The following is a 19888-nucleotide window of genomic DNA, read 5'->3' as shown; positions in this document are numbered from 1 at the left end:
TTTTTCCGGATCCGGCGGGCAGTTCCGGTGTCGGAATTGAACGCCGGATTAAAACAACGCTAGTGTGAAAGTAGCCTAATCCTGGCATAGTACATGGGTACAGGGTCATGAGTTAGTAAACCTGCGGGGGGCATGGGCACAAAGGTTTAGTTAGTTACTCTTTAAAGGCATGTCTTTTGCAAATTAAATAAATTTCTGATGGTTTTTCTTTTCACACCACATAGCGAGTTATTTTCTGATTTTCTGTCTTTAATAAATCAATGGATGGAGCAACAAAGTATTTAGAAGCATAGAAGAAGAACTGTTACCATTTACATCATTCTCCATATCACAGATGAATGAAGAATCGTCCTGCACTACAATAATCAAAACACAACAGACTTTTTTACGTTTCACTGACCTCCAATTGCATTACAGCGGGATGTGATTTCCCACAGGACAAGTGCCATAGAATACACATCAGCTTGTTTAAATGACTCCATGTTCTCCAAATTAATTCTTGATTCAAGGACCTCTGGGGCCATATATCTAGCAGTCCCAACCTGTAGATAAAAGTATTGAGAACTTCAACAGCAAATCCACTGAAAAACATGAATTAATGTAGAGCTACGAACATAAGTTACATAAAGCTTAAAACGAATGTCCACACAGTATTGTGTTTTATACAAAAGGCTTCACAATTCTGTGTTGATTTCTTAATGTATCTTCATAAAGGTTGAAACTTTGTTTGTCTAATACAGATCTCCTAATCCCCTGCATAGACAGAAATTTTAAGATAACATGGTAGTTTTCTCGTTTTCTAAAGCCACCAGTAGGGGGAACTTAGGTACTGACTGAATACCTTGGACTTAACAAGAAAACAGTAAGCTCCCATGCTCCCTTTAGTGTTGGTGACAGCATGTAGCCAGAATGATAAAGATATATTACATTTAAAATGGACTGGCAATCCTTCACAAAGAAGAAAACTACCTCATACCAACCAGTCCAGAGACTGTTCCAAAAGGAAGAGACATCTATCTACTGACAGCTCTTCTGAGGTTTAGGTCCATCATCAGCACAGAACACAATGCAGGTTGAATATAGAATGAATTGCCTTTGATGCAGCTCAGTGGGGGTACTGGTTCTCATTTAAAGGGAATCTGTCACCAGCAACCTCGCTATCAGACTGTTTTCAAAGACACATAGCTGTGGTTCACCTGATTAAAACGCTGTTTATCTTAGGCATCACTTTTGCTTTTGTTGCACCCAAGCTCCACTCAATTCTGTGGCCAGCCCCTCCCTGGATGCTTCGCCACTGCCTGGTTCTGTCAATCGAAGCAGCGAGAGAGGGGCTGGCCACAGAAATGAGTGGAGTTTGGGAGGAGCAAAAGGTGCACCTTAGCTTTTGTGTCTATGCAGTTTGAGGTCACTGGTTACAGATTCCCTTTAAGAGATTCAGTATGTATGGAGACCAGTGTTTACTCTAAGCTGTGCGCTCTGCAGTCAATTCTGCAGTCAATTTAAATGATAAATGAACATAATAATGAGCATCTCTTCATGCTAAAGTCTTTGATTTAGTTGGTTTGAAGTTGTTTTTTTTCTTTTTGGAGGATATCAAATTAATATATTGTCTCCATGGAACAATGTCTGAAGTATGTCTTCATAGACTGCTGGATCTCTTCAATGAGAACCAGTACTCCCCAACGATACGGTGTATTATTTACAACAGTTTGGACCCACGCTGACAAAGTGTCAACAGTGACTTAAAACAGTAAAAAAATGGTAGAAAACTGTGTGTATGAGGTGAAGATTGAAGGACCTGAGAGCTTCTATTGGTTATTAAGGGCCATGTGACGGTGCCATATTTGTATTTTTTAGGAATATCTCAATAATGGTGCGTCCTAGAGAGCTGATACTGTATCTTTATGAAAACCTTCACAGACACCTGATGTGTATCGATGTGCCAAATTTGGTGGTATGTCTATAGAGGACAGACCGAAAGACAGACATTATTTTTTATAATATAGATGTAACCTACCTGTCCACTGTTGGCAAGGTCATCCACTGATAGAGATGGGTCAAGCCAAAGGGATAACCCAAAGTCACATACACAACAGGTTATATCATTTTTAACAAGTATATTTGAACTTTTCAGGTCTCGATGAACAATTGGTGTCTTTGGTCTTCCACAAGGTGTGTGGTCACTATGTAAGTGTGCCACACCACGAGCTAAAGAGCTACCGAGCTGTAAGAAGTCCTCCCAACTAATAATATGCCTTGTTAAGTACTCTTGCAAATTGCCTTTGGAATGGAAAGCTGTGATTAGCCAGTATTGTTTGCCAACATCAGTCTTCCTCTCTTCTGCAGTCAAGAATTGCAAAACATTTTCATGCTTAAGATTTATGTCAGAAAATATTTCTCTCTCTATTTTCCAGGATGTATACTCTTCATAAGGGAAAATTTTGACAGCTACTGTCTCAAACTGATCTGAAGTATTTTGTTTCAGTTTGGCTTTATACACCTCTGCAAAACGTCCTTTGCCAACTAAAGTGTCCAGCTCAATGGGTAGTAACTCAGTGTTGTGATTCAAGTTGTTGGCACAAGTTGAGCTTATGTCTGAGCGGTCATCATCAAGCATCATGGCACAGTCGTCACTACACTCCATATTCTGGTGTCTAATACATTTTTGGTTATTCTCCCACTTTTTGCTGAGCTTATTTTTCATATGGATACGGTAACAATAAAAAATACAGATTACTGTAAACGCAATCACAAGTGGTGGAAGTAGACTTGAAAGTGCCACAAATGTTGTGTCTGGCCAAGCGACATTTTCTGAAAAAATAAAAATAAAAAAAATTATATAATTGTCCTTTAAAGTTATTGCTTTTTTAACTAACAACTTACACAACATTTAAGTCATTGATGCTAGGGTTGTATTTCTTCTGGTACCCATGAATACAATACAAAAAGACTATGCAGACAAAACTGTTGAAGGGGTCACGTTGCCAAACAATCATTGTAGCCCCTTTATTCTTAAGATCAGAGAAGGCCCTAGATGTTGGATCACCATCAATCACAAATTGATGCTATATCCTGTTAATATGTTACCACTTTATGATATAGGAATACTCTTTTAAAGTTTCCACAATAACTGATCCAGCCATATGGCAAATGTATCCATGTTTTATTGAATATAAATCTTTTACTTCAAGGTACACTTTAAATGTCTTCAGTCACTCTGTCAGATCCCTATGCCTCCTTATTTGAGGATATCATATACAGAGGCAAAGTCTGAGTGTGTTTACATGAAGATCTATCAATCTCTTTGTGTGGTTGCGCTGAAGCAAAACCTAAGGAGTCCTGACAGCAGAAAAGCTCTGTTCCCATCACATTAAGAACCTATGTCCGAGGTATACAGTGGTAGGTAGCAACATATTCTACAGTAGAGGCATACAATGGGATATATCATTAATATACACAAACACAATGCTGAACTTAATGTGAACATAAATTATTATTTTTTTACATGAAAAACCTTAATGAAATTACAGGAACTATAATATACTTCATAAAAAAAAAAATTGTTTCCTCTGCTATACCCATGGTAGATGATGTTCTTGTTTTACCTAGTGGTTATACAGACAACTTTAATAGTTATAGTGATCAAATACTTACTATTAAAGAAAAATAATCTTTCCTAGTGCACAAAATGCAAAAAACAAACAAAACATAACATATTATAAACAGGCAATTGTCAAATGAGAGGAAAATGGACACAAAAGTACATATAGGAATATTAAAGTAAAGTTCATACCTTCGTCCCATAAAAAAATTAGATTACATTCTTCTTCATAACTGCAGGAACACATGAACATAATTCCTTCAGAAGTCTTTTTTTCTTTCATGATGCAATTCTTGTTGTTATAGTCATCAAGCTTGTACCCGTATATGGGTTGTGTGGGGTCATGGCACAGTGTTTCTTCAGTTGCGGTAGTACCATTACTCCTCCTTACAATAAAAATAAAGAAAATCAATAATGCGTTACAAAGATATAAGGTAAAACACTGAGAATGTAGTTAAGAAATGTTCTTGCACCAGTTATGGTCCAACTATAATTCAAATCTGGGCAAAGCATATAGCATGTGTTCATGTTACTGACTCCCAGAGATGAATCTCAGAAATGCCCTGTAACCTAGAGCAATGCCAGATGCAGACACTTTTAAAGACCCTCAATAACCTACAGTTGTAGTAGAGTTAAAACTCAAACTCTTAGGCTGGGTTCAGACCTGAGCGTATTTGATATGCGCGTTTAACGCGCGTTTTTGTCGCACGTTTTTCTGCGCGTTTTTTGCAATAGTAAACGCGCGTTTGACGCGCGTTTGTGTGATTGACTGCAGTGTCCTATGGCCACAAACGCGCGTCAAAACGCCCCAAAGAAGCTCAAGAACTTGTTTGAGCGTAGGGCGTTTTTCAGCGCGTTCAAACGCGCTGTAAAACGCTCAAGTGAGAACCAGGGCCATAGGAAGCATTGGTTTTCATGTGTTGAGAGTTTTACAGCGCGTTTGAACGCGCTGTAAAACGCTCAAGTGTGAACCCAGCCTTAACGCAAATTTCTTAACTCATCATGATATGCCAAAACTACCTCAGCAGTGTTGTGTCTCCAACCAGCACATGACCCAGCAGTGACATGCCACTGGGGACATTTCACTGCAGTAGATAGCAGTGCACATGATCCTGTCGGTACTAGAAACTTGCATGCAAGGACTGATGTGTAGTAAAGAAATCCTCAGACCCATGGAGCCAGAAACCAAGCAGTATTGAACAGGTAAATATGCTTCCATTTTCAGATCCAGTGGGGTGGAGGCAGAATTTAAAAACCATGTCAATCCTGTACAACCCCTTTAATGGAGTGCTTGATTCAATAGTTAGCACTTGTGTCCTAGGTTCCAATCTGACCAGAGACAACATCTGCATGGAGTTTGCATGTTCTCCCTGTGTTTGTGTTGTGTGACAATTAGTGATGAGCGGCAGGGGCAATATTCGAATTTGTGATATTTCGCGAATATTTGAGTGAATATATTGCGATAAAAAATTGCATTACGAAAATTCGCAATCAACACTACTCCTATAGTCAAAGATATTGCAGCCTTCTCATTGGCCCACAAGCTAGAAGCAGGGAGGGATCATGTGTACTGATTAAAAGAAAATCTTGAATATTTGAAATTAAGAATATATCACTATATTCTAAATAATTGTGAATTCTCGAAGTGTCGATATTCGCGATAAAAATTCGCAATTCGAATATTCTTGATCAATACTAGTGACAATGTGTCTTGCAAGCTCTCCTTTCCAGGGGTGAAAGGTAGGGGAATAGTCAGTCTATTATGCACAAGGAGGATTCAGGAGACAGAAATGCGTTTAAACTGACGTCCTCACAGTTTTATTTTCACAGGTTGCATAAATCAAAAAATCATAAACACAACACCTAGCCTTGTCCAAGGTCTAACTAAACATTAGGTCCCTCTCTAGGACATAGCTGAGCTATCCTCAGTACAACCAAATAAACAAACTGTCTTCACAGCAACCTGTGATACTTGTGGTTTCCTTGCATAGGACATTCATGGTCTCTCAGAGAGATATGGCTTCTCCCTCTCCCAAGGCTGAGAGGGCAAGTGACCTGGGGAGCCTGGTTAACTAGCACATTCCCAGGTGCTCCTCATCAGGACCCAGGCTAGAGGTTTTAAACTTTTAACCCTTTCCTACAGTGAGGAACAGAACTATTTAAACACCCTGCGATTTTGCAAGTTCTCCCACTTAGAAATCATGGAGGGGGTCTGAAATTCACATTGTAGGTGCATTCCCACTCTGAGAGACAGAATAAAAAAATAAAAATAAATCAGGAAATCACATTGTATGATTTTTAAAGAATGTATTTGTCTTGCACTGCTGAACATAAGTATTTAAACACCTAAGAAAATCTGTGTTAATATTTTGTACAGAAGCCTTTGTTTGCAATTACAGGGGTCAAATGTTTCCTGTAGTTCTTGACCAGGTTTGCACACACTGCAATAGGGATTCTGGCCCACTCCTCCACACAGATCTCCTCTAGATCTGTCAGGTTTCGGGGGTGTTGCTGAGCAACACAGAGTTTCAGCTCCCTCCAAAGATGTTCTATTGGATTTAAGTAAGGAAACTGGCTAGGGCAATCCAGAACATTGATATGCTTCTTATGGAGTCACTCCTTGGTTGTCCTGGCTGTGTGCTTTGGGTCGTTGTCATGTTGGAAGACCCAGCCACGACCCATCTTCAATGCTCTGACTGAGGGAAGGAGGTTGTTGCTCAAAATCTCACAATAAATGGCCCCATTCATCCTCTCCTTAATACAGTGCAGTCATCCTGTCCCCTTCACAGAAAATCACCCCCAAAGCATGATGTTACCATCCCCATGCTTCACAGTAGGAATGGTGTTCATAGGATGAAACTCATCCTCCTTTTTCCTCTAAACAAGATGAGTGAAGTTTAGACCAAAAGGTTCTACTTTTGTCTCATCTGACCACATGACTTTCTCCCATTTCTCCTCTGGATCATCCAGATGGTCATTGGCAAACTTCAGACGGGCATGGACATGGGATGACTTTAGCAGGGGAACCTTCCGTGCAATGCATGATTTGAAACCATGACGGCCTAGTGTTCTACCGACAGTGACCTTTAAAACTGTGGTCCCAGCTCTCTTCATGTCATTGACCAGCTCCTCCCTTGTAGTTCTGGGCTGATTCCTCACCTTTCTTATCATAAGTGATATCCCATGAGGTGAGATATTGCATGGAGCCCCAGTCCGAGGGAGACTGACAGTCGCCTTTAGCCTCTTCAATTTTCTAACAATTGCTCCAACAGTTTCTATCTATTTTCACCAAGCTGCTTGGCAATTGCCCCGTAGCCCTTTCCAGCCTTGTACAGGTCCACAATTTTGTCTCTGGTGTCTTTTGACAGCTCTTGCCCATTGTAGTAGTTGGCGTCTGACTGACTGTGGGGTTGACAGGTGCCTTTAAAGAGCTTAGACAGGTGCTACTAAGTTAGATTAATGAGTAGAGTAGAGGTGGACTTTTTAAAGGCACATTAACAGGTATTTGAGAGCCAGAATTCTTGCTGTTTCTCAGGTATTCAAATACTTATGTTCAGCAGTGCAAGACAAATAAATTCTTAAAAAATAATACAATGTAATTTCCAGAATTTTTATTTTTTTTATTCTGTCTCTCAGAGTGGGAATGCACCTACAATGTGAATTTCAGACCCCTCCATGATTTCTAAGAGGGAGAACTTGAAAAATTGCAGGGTGTTCAAATACTTCTGTTCCTCACAGTAAATAGCTTTCCTCAGCATATGTTAGTAACCTGAGAGACACATATACGCCCTCAATTACCTCACCATGTGAAATACCATGTGAGACACCACAGTGAGTTTCCTCCGGGTACTCTGGTTTTTTATCACACTCCAAAAATATATAAATAGACAAACTGATACCCTACAAAATAGACCCTGTTGTGTGTTGGAACTTGGGACTTACCAGGGAGTTGCTCCAGCCACACAACTATCCCTGCACTTTGAGTTCCTGTGAGAAAAGCGCATTGCACATGTTTGTCATTATCTTCAAAGGATGGGTCTTGGAAAAATGATTTTATGCTGGAAACCAGCCGTATGACAGTTGGATCACATTATAGGTAATGGGGATCAAGTGGTGCATGGTGGTCTCCAGTTATGCCAGATAAGGTGATCTCTGGCAGTCTGTTCCTCTGCGGGAACAGACTGCAGGAGTTCAAAACACATATGAACATACACCATAGAGGGAAGAGCATGACACGGGGAATCACAGAACAACAAAGATAATTTCAGGCCCAGGTATAAAACAGAATCAGTACTGCCCAGAGAATTTCTTTAATACTGGATGCTGCCAATGATTCACAACATACATAAAAAAGAGGCATTTTTCTTTTAAAAATGTTGCTATTCATTGCTATTCATTGATAATTTGCATATATTTTACCCAGAAACCCCAAGGAGCGTTGTCTAACCTACAATAGTTGTCACGTATACCAACTGGTCTCCATAATAGAAATAATACCCACCCAGAGGTGCTACTTAAGGCCTTGCAATTGCAACTAGAAATTTTCTCATCTGCTTTTCTCTGATAAAGGGCTTTTGTCCAGAAAGAACTACTTTCAAATGTGAGGCTGGCTTAGCAATTGTTTTTTAGTTTTTCTAATTACATGGTTGCTTACTATACATGTTTGAAAGGCTCTACTAACCTGAAGTGTGAAAATAATGTAGCGCTCATATTGCTGCTATGTTCTCCTTACTGTTTGCTGTGCAGCAGCAAGTAGGTACAATTAGAACTCCTTCCTATTAACCGGATAATACATTGTCTGTATAACAGAAACAGACAACACTTTCAGCAATTTTATTTCCCTTTTTTGGATCAACATCAGATGAACCAGAGAGACCTCCAAAGTAACATGCCACTGAAATTGAGACAAGAGAATTACAACATCACACAAAACCTATACAACTCTCAATTTAACATGCAATTTAGTTCACTATCTAGAAGGACAAGAGAACCAGAATTCCTGCAGATAAACTTAACTTACTTGGTTGACTTTCCTTGTGGGGTTCTCTTTGGGGTGCTCATTATCATTAGAGAGACAAAAAAAAAATATGCATTTTGTACGCCAGGCGACACTACTCTTGGATTCTAGGAGGAGTAAATAGCAAATCACATTTCTTAATTCCTATGGTATTAAATAGGATATCCCCTCTTTTCTTTTTTTCTTTTTTTTGTCAGGCAAGCTAATTTGTCTATCTTTGGCTTTGTAGGAAAGATATTCAAAATAGCTTTTCTTCCAAAACAGAATAGAATGCTAATGTTTTCTCATGCCAGCCGACTAAGATATGTGATTTGCATTTACTCTTCCTAGAAACCAAGAGTAATATTCCCTGATGTACAATACTTATACTTATTCTTTGGTCTCCCTAATGATAAAGAGCATACCAAAGAGAACCCCACAAGGCAAGTCAACCAAGTAAGATAAGTTCCTCTTGAGACATGCTGGTTCTCCTGTCCTTCTAGAAAGAGAACTAGTTTGCATGTTTCATTGTGAGGTGTAAGCTTTGTGGGAACGCTGTACTTCTTTATCGTACTTTCATTTGAAGGTTACTTTGGCATCTCTGTGTGAAGTTGATCCAAAATAGTGAAATAAAGTTGCTGAAGATGTTGTCTGTCTTTGCTATACTGATTATGTATTCTTAGATGAAAAGGAAGGAGCTGTCCCATTGAAGTGAGACAACAGGTGCTGTAATTATATCTACATGCTTCTGCATAGCAACTAGATAAACAGTAACAGACAGCAACACACGTTTGTGTACTAGGCTCTTTATCTATTGCAAGAGATTCGGGTTTGTCTGAATCTGAACTTTTTGAGAAGTTCGGACTAAATTCTAAATTGGTAGAACCAGTTCATCCTAAGTGGGGATGGTGCAAAATTTTCATTTGCATTGTTTTTAGTGTCAATTTCAGGTAATTCATTGGTTTGTGTTCCTGCACCAAATTTATGAAGTGGCACTTAGTTTTTTTTTAAATTTGGAGCAAGTGAAATGGTTTTTTTGGCTTTACTGAAGGGTGCTGTATGCTTTTCTTTTTGTTTAACAGAAGGGATTAAATATTAATCTTGGTGCACTGCACAGTGATGTAGATGACGATAATTTACACCTGTAATACTGACGGCACAGTACCTACAGAAGGGATTAACTATGAATGTAGGTGCACTAAAATGTAATGCACACAGTGATAGACTCTCCTTGCAATCTCCCTGCAGTTTAACATTCAAGCTTTCACACTGAGATTAGGCCACCAAGTGGGATGAATATGATTAGGCAGAGTGGACTGGGTATACCTGATTTATCACGATTCGTGACTAATTAATTCATGAGTAATCAAATTTATTGCCGAAGTTTGACAAATTGGCTGAATCTAATTTTTCAAATCTTTACTCATTTCTAGCGGCCACAATTCAAGTGTGGCTGCCTAGTAGTCCACGGATTTTGCATCAAGGGTGTAGTCGAAGTATTCCATCATCTGCTGGTTGATGTTGTGCTGCATTTACTGCTGCTGCTTGGTGATTTCTTCAGTAGGCAGCTGAATAAAACTGCTCATCGTAGACTCCAGATTGAAGATGATGTATATGGAGCTGGTGCTGGTCTTGCCCCCCCCCCCAGATCATTGTAGTGGACCGTGAGCACAGAGGGTCTCCCCCATGAGACCTTCCTGGGGACGGGCAATGGCGTTCGTAGGCGGCAACTAACTGACTACACTGCATGTCTCTATAGTAGTCCATTTTATGCCCCCATTTTTGACCAGTAACGATGGTCTTGCAATTTGTATATCCAGTAGTCATCCCTCTGACAAATGCTGCTGTCACTACAAAAATGTGACAGCATGCATCTGGCTATTTCCACAAGAGACTTGGGGGGGCCTCCTTTCTTCCATCTCCACTGCATACTGCTCCTCTCCTCTTGCTTGGGCAGATAAAACATCTAGTTGTATATAAAATTTCTGGACGTTTATGTCATCCTCCTTCTCTTCCAGTTCAAACTCATCACGGCTCAGGTGGCCATGCGATGTAGATGCAATGTATTTTTTCCCTTCGCCAATCAGATTTGTCAGCATCCCTTCTAGGACTTGAAGGAGTGGAATGACATAATTTATCCCGTAGTTCTGCCAACTGACAAATACTGTAAAGTGGCATCCTCAAAGGGCCTGAGCAAACGGCAGGTATCACCTATAAACTGCCACTGGCTAACGTGGAAGTTACACCATGGAGTAGACTTCAGGCCATGTTGGGGAATAGCATTTTGCCTTTGCAGCTCAAGGAGTGCATGTTTTGCACGGTAAGAGCGGCTGAAGTGCATGCACAGTTTCTTGGACATTTTTAACAGCTCTTGAAGTTTAGTGGGAGACTAGAAGAACCAGGTGACAATGATATTGAAGACGTGCTGAATGCAGGGTGCATGGGTCAGCCCTCTCTGATGCAGCGCAGACAAAATATTCTTCCTGTTATCAGTAACCATGGTTTGATGATCCAGAGCAGATCCTCCCCAGTGTGGCTCTGTTCACCAAGGCTGAACAGGTGCAGAACCATGTGACAATGCATAGCTTTGCATAGGTAATATGCTGGAGGAACGCTGTGAACTGTGCCTACTGTGTGGAGGGTGAGGACAAGGTCGAGGATAAGGAGATAGAGGAGGACAGTGGTGTAGAAATCCCACAATTACAATGCAGAGTAGGCATTTCCATCATCAAGTGGCTGGTGTACCTGGTCCAGAACTACATTTACCTAGTGCGTTGTGAAATATATATATTGTCCTTGACTATAGTTATAACTCCATACATCAGTGATGGCGTGAAATATAGCAGGCACAGAGAGGCCCAAGGACTGGCCCACCTTCTGCTCAACATATGTGTGCAGGGCTGGGACAGCTTTTTTGGAAAAGTAATGTCGGCCCGGGACTCTTCACCTTGGGTGGGCATAAGCCATCAGTTCTCTGAAATGTGCAGAGTCAACTACTGTACATGAAAAGGGAGGGACTATAGTACCAGCAACTTGGCCAACCATCCTTCTTCTGCTGCTAGTTTTGCCAGATACAGCAACATTTTTGCCACTGTCCGTTCCTTTAGAGGACCCAGGCAAGTGTCTGTTGCCATAGTGTACAGTAACTGTATCAGTAAAGTAACGGATTAACTAAATATGTGGCAGCAGTTGAACAAGATGCACACAGTGATATATTAGACCACCCTTTAATACTCTGGCATAGTAATTCTATGTATAAACTAACTGATTAACTATGAATGTGGCAGCAGTTCAACAAGATGCACACAGCGATTATCCTCAACCTGCAGTGTCCCTGCTGTTTCACTATGCTCTCCCTACAGTCTCCAAAAATTTTACCTACGATCTCCCTGCACCGTCCCTGCACTCTCCCTATCTAATAATTAATTGAAGAATATTGAAGAGGGAGAGTGCAGGGAGACTTCTGCTGTGTCTGTTTTATGTATTTATTGCTACATTTACTTATTCCTAAATTAGTCATAAACTAAGATATGTAATTTAATACCAATAAGCTGGAAGCCTTAATTATTCTACTGCCAACATGCCAATGATTACCATTCAGTCCGCACCCCTTAGGTCTTAATGATGACCATCCTCATCTTTACTCTGCTTTACTTCTTCCTAATCATCTTTCTTGTTCTCTGTGTCCTAGAAAAGTCAGCAAGATGCAGAGAGAGGAGGAGCTGGTTGTTCCTGATGACATATTCTCATCAATATTAGATGATGTGGAAGAGGAGCAAAAGCAAATGGCAGAAGAAGGGATCCCACCTGTAGGGCAGGAGAGTGCTGGGGTGGGAGAAGTGGGTATGCCCGAGCTGATTAATATTCTTTGCTTACTGTCAATTAACCTGCAGGAAATTGGCCAGACCAGCTATAATTTGCATATTGTGCCCTCACCCAACTAGCCAAAGCCCATACCAGCAGCAGCCACTTTTTAAAAGTACATTAAAAGTGCCACGCGGCCATTAACAATTAAGACCGACTATACAGTGCGTGTGTCAATATTAAATTACAGGCAGGTGCGGGATAATTGGTCACTGCAGCATGGCTTCAACCCACCCACAGCATGGCCGCTCCATGTGGCAGAGTGGCCTGGGTATGCCTGATTTATAGCGATTTGTGACAAATTAATTCAGCAACTTTTTGAGCTTACTTACACAAAAAAATAATAATAATACTTTTTCAATTTTTACACCACTCACTCCAGTTTTGAAATAGGAGTGGGAAAGTGGGTGTGGTTAGCTATGTTTATGAGTTTCACTCCACACATTTATCATTGAGACTTTATTAAGTTGCCAACAAGTTGCAGGTTGTTAAACCTAACAATTGTTAGGTTTAAAGGCTAGGTACACCTTTGGGGACAATTATTATTATTAGTAGTAGTAGTAGTAGTAGTAGTAGTAGTAGTAGTAGTATTGAACTGTACTCATTTTGAGTTAATATATAATTTTTTAAATTGGTCTTTATTAAAAATATGAATTTCTTTTTTCTGTACAGAGATGACATGCTCTTACTGATAAGAATGTAGCTTTAATAAGTGTTTACGACCTCTCAGTAGTTTAGAGATAAAGTTTAGAGATAATGTTTGATGAAGTTAGATGACCAGCACAAAGTGAAAGTACCAGTCACACAGCTATAAAAAAAATATATATATATATTAACCATTTGTGACAGAACAGTTCAATATTTTTAATAAAGTGCAATTGAAAAAAAGATTTTTAGCCAAAAATTAGCAATGTGCAATCATAAAAAAAATTACCTCCCAAGCTGTACATGGTCTTTAAGGATAAGACAAATTTATCCAACAGCCTGTGAGTGACTTGTGATAAAGGTGGCATAAAGTAGTCCAACACAAACTCAAGAAAAACTGACTTCAAATATTCCCCTCATGATAAATTCCCTCCATAGTGAGGCAGCACCCAAAATCAGATTTCTTCAAACTGAATATATTTGGTATGCTAGATACTGATTAAGTGAAATACACTAGGACAGGGGTCGGCACTCCAGCCATTGTAAAAATACAACTCCCAGCATGCGCACTTGTTCTGCTTTTCTGGGAACTCCCATGTAAGTGAATGGAGTTGAAGTTTCACAACAGCTGGAATGCTGGAGGTTGGTGACCTCAGCACTAGGATAATAGGAATAATTGATGGAAAATAGGTGCAGCCTTACCATATTGACACGCATACTTGACCTTCTGCTGGACATATTGAAGTTATATTACAACTGCTTTCACAATTTGGTTCTTTAAACATACATTCGGAAGTCCTATTGTCACAAAATTTGCATAGTTGACGCCATATCTCACCATCTGCGACCTTACTAAAAGCACTGGTGGCATCTAGAAAATAAAAAAAGTCATGTTATGGGTACATATACAGTACATACAAACATCAAAATACAGCAGGCAGCAACTAAATTGCCCAAAGCAATTAGAAACAATCAGCACTTTTTGAGAGTGGAAGCTCAACTGTGTCTGATTTCTAGCCATGTCAAAAACAGTAGTGATGAGCGGCAGGGGCAATATTCGAATTTGCGATATTTCGCAAATATTTTGGCGAATATTCGTCATATATTCGCAAATTCGAGAATGTGCGATTATTTTCTTGATTGCAAAAATCGGCAATGAAATATGCGTGTATCGTGCGCGCAATACAGGCGTGGGTCACTGTTGCTACATTTTTCAAGCTGCTAGAAGTTTCCTGAGACTGGAGAAATTGGTTGGCACGGAAGAACATCACAATAGCTTTATATGCAGATAGAGTGCTCTAATATATTTGTGATTGCGCAAATCGGCAATTAATGATGCACATATTTTTGCACAATACGTGCAACTTTACATTTTAGCAGGTCTGACTAAATATTACTGATTGGTGCATTAAGTATTGTTGTAAACTTGTGACATCACAGCACTAGGTCTGTAGCATGTATGTATAGACAGCAGAACCTATCACACTACCTAACACCCTGCACTGGAACCTATCAGCTACACTATATCAGGATATAACCTACACTGACTATCTCCCACTAACTATCTGTATTATATATAAAAGCTATCTAACTATCTATCTAATATAATTAAACAGTAAAGCACAGAGCACATCAATTACACTGCTGTCTCTCTCAGAACTCCATAAAACTACCGAAAATGGCTGTTGGGGAGGTTCTTATATAGTAAGGGGTAGGCAACTTTCCTATTGGTTGCTAGGGATGTTGCTAAGCTCAGACAAAGACATTGCAGCCTTCTCATTGGCCCACAAGCAAGAAGGGAGGTTACTGATGAAAAAAAAAAATCTAGAATATTTGCGAATACGAATATATAGCACTATATTCCAAATCTCAGTGAATTCTCGAAGTGGCGATATTTGCGATTAAAAAATCGTGATCCGAATATTCGCGCCCAACACTAAAAAATAGTGAAGCTCCTTCCAGCATCCCCAAAAGACTTTATATGGTAATATTTAATGGTCATACACAACATACAGCGGATGTCCGCTTTGGGCAATTTATTTTACAAAATGAAAAAGGTTGAACAAAGTCAAACGAATCACAGGGTGTAGCAACTTGGCAGCAAGTATTAAATTCCTGAATTTGCCACCACATGGAAAATAAAGCATTATATCCATCCTATTGAAACTACTAAACTATATGTGATAAACAAATGTGACAGGTCTGACTGAACTAGAAAAGTAAACACGGAAAACCGGTTATGAACAGAGGTCACTAATTTTGTATCTTTTTTTTATCATTTAGACAATCTCTGTAAAAATGCCCTTTGTTCGTAGAAAATGAATACCAATGTACAAGCGATATTAAGATTATATTAGAAATATGTTATAAAGTACTAAGCTCTGGTTTATAATATGCTTGCACACAGGAGACAACGAGTAGCGTAAAGACCAGGGATTAGCACTCGCATGGAGCGCTGCCTCCTCATCAAATATCTGATCGGCGGGGGACCAACAACCAGCACCCCCACTGAACAGCTGTTTGAAGTCATCAATATAAATTGCTGCACAACCACTTTGTGGCCACCTCCACATGTTTCGGAATACGTGTGTTTTTCGGCATGGATTCCTGCGCAGAAAAACCACAGTGTAGTACAGTGCCAGAAAAGTGTAGGAAATTACACAAATCTCATGTGCATTTTGCAGATATTTGACCTGGAAATTGACCTGCCGTGCGGATTTCCAAATGTCAATTATGATTGGGGTTATAGCTGCGGATTTCACTCTTTTCCATTGAAGGGTGAGATATGTGTCAAAATGGCATCTAATCCGCACCAAATTAGAAATTGAGGATTTTGGTATGGATATGGTGCAGATCTTATGTGTGTTCAACCGCACTCATGTGTAGGTTTTGAGACTGGCTTCTAGAGCACACACAATAAGGTAGCACTTTCTTCACCTCACTTGTCTTCTTTGCTGTGTAGACTGCCACAGAGTTGTCTTAGTATCATTAGAAGGCAAGGGACTTAAAGGGGTTATCCCATCTTAGACAATAGGTGGAATATCGCTAGGATATGCCCCCATTGTCTGATAGGTGTGAGTCCCATCTCTGGGACCCGGACCTACAAGGAGAACAGAGTCAGGGACAGTTGTGGCTGGAGGACCTCAGGTTTCCCGGGGTCTGTCCACCACCAGGCGCAGCTCCCCGCCTCTCCTATTGAAGTGAATGGGAGTGCACCGCACATGCGCGGACAACGCTCCCATTCATTTCTATGGGGCCGACTGAAATAGCTGAAACAGTGCTCAGCTATTCTCGACGGCTCCATAGAAACAAATGGAGGGTGACTGCGCATGCGCAGTGTGCCCTCAACAATTTTCACCGCTCCGTTCTCCTTGTAGGTGCGGGTCCCAGAGGTGGGACCCGCATCTATCCGACAATGGGGGCATATCCTAGCGATATGCCCCCATTGTCTAAGATGGGATAAGCCCTTTAATGACAGATGTGTTATGCTGCTGCAAGACTAAATATGGGAGAAAAGCAACACTATACTCACAGATAAGTCTTGGTACACATTTTCCCTGTCAAGCATTGGACTAGTCCCCCAGAGTCCCAGAGGATCCTCTGGTGGGCCCAGGTTCTGATACCATAGTTGGCCGCAAAGGTATGGGAGAAAAAAAAAAATTGCAGCTGCATTTGAAGCCAATAACTTGCCACTAGGGTCTACAGTATTTCTGTGAATCAAAACCTATTAGACTTTATTGATGATATGCAGTTTGGGCCCTGAGAATAATTTCCTCTGATGGGCCCAAGAAACTCTCGTTCAATCCTGTTCCTGTCACTCCCTGTCTCGGGGGGTTAGACACAAGTCCATTACTTCTTGTAATAATCTATAAATTGTAGTTTTTCATTCATTTCAGCTACCATAAAGCACAAACATCTTGCTGTAATGAATATACATACCATACAGGACTGAATAGTGTTTACAATGTAACTTCCCCCCCCCTCCCAAGATGTTTTTAAAAATACAAAAATTACAAAAATTACCTACAACTATCACAAAATTGTGAAGCTGTCCTATAGACAAATATTACTAGCACTGGGTGTATGTCACATTCCCTGTAAGCTAAACTACTTGTAATTTTACATTTATAGAAAATTGTGATTAATTACTTTCAGGTGGCATGGATTTCTGTCGAGGCACTTTATGTGGTCTTCTTTTATGGCTTGGTGTGTCTTTCTGATGATCTTCTGAAATAAAAAAAACATTGCTGAAGTGATTACACACACAACTTGCAGGATAACAGGCCGAACTGGATGGACAGATGTCTTTTTTCGGCCTTATGTACTATGTTACTATGTTACAATTGTACTTCTGAGGTATCTGTATTTTCAGTTATTTAATGACACTAGTTACGGCACCAAAATCTAAGCAATTTAGTTTTTATTGGTCTATATTTACAGTAGGCATTATTGTTTTCTGCAATGATTTATTTAGGACCTTATTCATGTTGTACTGTGTTCTCCAATGGTCAGTTATTCATGTGTTAGATAACTTATTTAAGATACCATGTTGGGCTGAAGGCAAGACCAGCCTGGGAGGTTCTAGAGAAGGTGCTGTTTCAAACATGGCACAAGGTTCAAGGAAACTGTATGGTCCACACAATGATGTCATGCAACAAAGAAATAACTAAAAGCAACTAAATGCAAAGGTTTAGAACTAAAATGTAATTTGTATCAAGAAACTGAGTCATGGTAGGGGTCCATTTTTCTTTACAAATGGAATACAACCTTAAATGATTTGTTTATGATATAAAAAAAAATAATTCTCCTTTGAGCAACAGTGCCTGTTTTGTTCATGGTCTTTGTCTGGCATTGCAGCAGTGTCCCATTCACTGCTACGGGTATATACTGTAGTACCATACACACCTAATGGACAGGACTGGTGCTATTTTTGGAAAAAGCAGACACTTTTTTAAAAACTTGGACAACAACTTTTAAGATCTTAATTGTTTATTCCCATAAAAAACAAACAAAAAAACAACAACTTACTTTTATCAAATGTAAACTCTTGGTTACAAAGATCTTCATTACAGGCGCATATAAACAGAGTTTGTTCATGAGCCGTCCTTTTCATGTGACATGTTGAGGAGTTGAAATCATTTAATTTGTGTCCATATAGCAGGAACTGGGGATTGTGACATAGTGTTTCCTCAGTTACATGGAAACCATTCCTTCTCCTTAAAAAAAAAATATATATATATATAAAATACATTACAGATATGACAATAGTACAACACTGGTCCATCCCAGGTAATGACTAGAGAAACGAGAGGAACTAGGTAGTGGCTAGAGGAGCCCAGCTCTGCACCAATAATATTTGGTTAGTTTTTTTTTTCCATAAGCATTCATTAAAAGTTAGGATAAGCGAACCCGTGGAAGTTCAGGTTCGCTGGGTTTGGTCGAACTTCAGGTCAACTTGAACCTGAACCACATTGAAGTCAATGGGGAACTGAACTTCACTTTATTATCTTCCGTTATAACATGGTTATATTGGAAAATAACATAATACTTAAGACAGAATGAGAAAGGGACACCTTTAGAGGCATTCCATTTTGCATTCCGTCATAATACAAATCTATGGGAGCATTACGGATCCGTAATGCTCCCATAGACTTCTATTAAGACAGAATGCAAAATAAGAAAGAAAACGGAGAAAATCCAGCTCACCTATCTGGTTTGTGTATAGTCCCGGCTCCAGGGCCCTGGGGGAGTGTTCCCGTAACAGGCAGAGAAAAATGAAGAAAGGATCCCGGAGACAAATAGATTCCTCTTTCAGCTCTTCTTTTTTATTTTGAACAGTAGACAGACATAACCATCGTATACACGGCAGGATGACGCGTTTCGGGTGAGTACCCTTAGTCGTAACAAATTGCTAAATGTGGCCCCTCAATATATAGGAGTAGAAATCACCCCTCCTCGAGTGGGAGGAACTGATTTCAAGCAACATCCGTTGCACCACACCTAGACACACTTTTTTTCAATTTGTATCAATCAGTTTGTGATTGTTAGAACACTTGTGCAGACCTTCCTCTAGCATCTCAGGTTCACATTAACCCATGGTTGCATTCAGTACAAGTCGCACAGTGTGAATACTTCATTATATAGAAAACATAAAATATATATAAAAGATTTAAGTACTAACATTGACATAAAAAAAACAAGGTACAGATACAATGGCTTTTGGTATATAACATATTTAGATTTTTTCCTGATAGTGGCATTCACAGAGCAAATTTGTTTGGATGTATAAAAAATACACATATACAAATATATATTATTATGTATATATATTATTACACATCAGTGAAATAAGAAATTGCCCACACTCAGTATCAGACAGGAAATTCCAGAACAACATTATGATAGATGAGACATGTCACAAAATTGTTTCAATCCTGCACATGATCGCTGGAAAATTAATATTTGAAACAAATCAATAAATGAAAGATGGAAGCGCTGTATTATATCGGTGCTTATAGAGCCGGTGACGTGCAGAGATGTGCAAATCCTCCCATAGATATAAGACATCACATAAATATGCCATAATTATGATGGTATAAATCATATTAATATCCCTAAATCCAGTGAGAAGAACATCAAACGGCATATGTCAGCCTAAATATAAGTATAGCTTACATAAAATGCCGGGTAGTAACACATGTCATAAAGTATTCTGCTATGTACACCCAGCACCTTATTGATATATATAAATGAGTTCTTTCTTGAGGTTGAGACCCCCTGGA

At 39.6% G+C, this 19888-nt stretch overlaps 1 protein-coding gene across 1 annotated transcript in view; it reads right to left on the bottom strand.

Annotated features, from left to right (window-relative positions):
* The window catches only part of TGFBR2 (transforming growth factor beta receptor 2), an 89457-nt gene that overhangs the window by 9939 nt on the left and 59630 nt on the right, over positions 1 to 19888 (bottom strand). Inside the window, exons 3-8 of the mRNA XM_040433315.1 lie at positions 18135 to 18322; positions 17256 to 17333; positions 13809 to 13977; positions 3794 to 3987; positions 2018 to 2811; positions 401 to 542 (exon numbers count right to left, since the gene is read on the bottom strand). Coding sequence (XP_040289249.1) covers positions 401 to 542; positions 2018 to 2811; positions 3794 to 3987; positions 13809 to 13977; positions 17256 to 17333; positions 18135 to 18322 — 1565 coding nt within the window. The remainder of the gene's footprint in view (positions 1 to 400; positions 543 to 2017; positions 2812 to 3793; positions 3988 to 13808; positions 13978 to 17255; positions 17334 to 18134; positions 18323 to 19888) is intronic.

The sequence above is a fragment of the Bufo bufo genome, chromosome 5 (assembly GCF_905171765.1).
Source record: "Bufo bufo chromosome 5, aBufBuf1.1, whole genome shotgun sequence".
Classification (NCBI taxonomy): domain Eukaryota; kingdom Metazoa; phylum Chordata; class Amphibia; order Anura; family Bufonidae; genus Bufo; species Bufo bufo.
The sequence above is the reverse complement of the archived record's forward strand: the minus strand, read 5'-3'. Positions and strand labels throughout refer to the sequence as shown.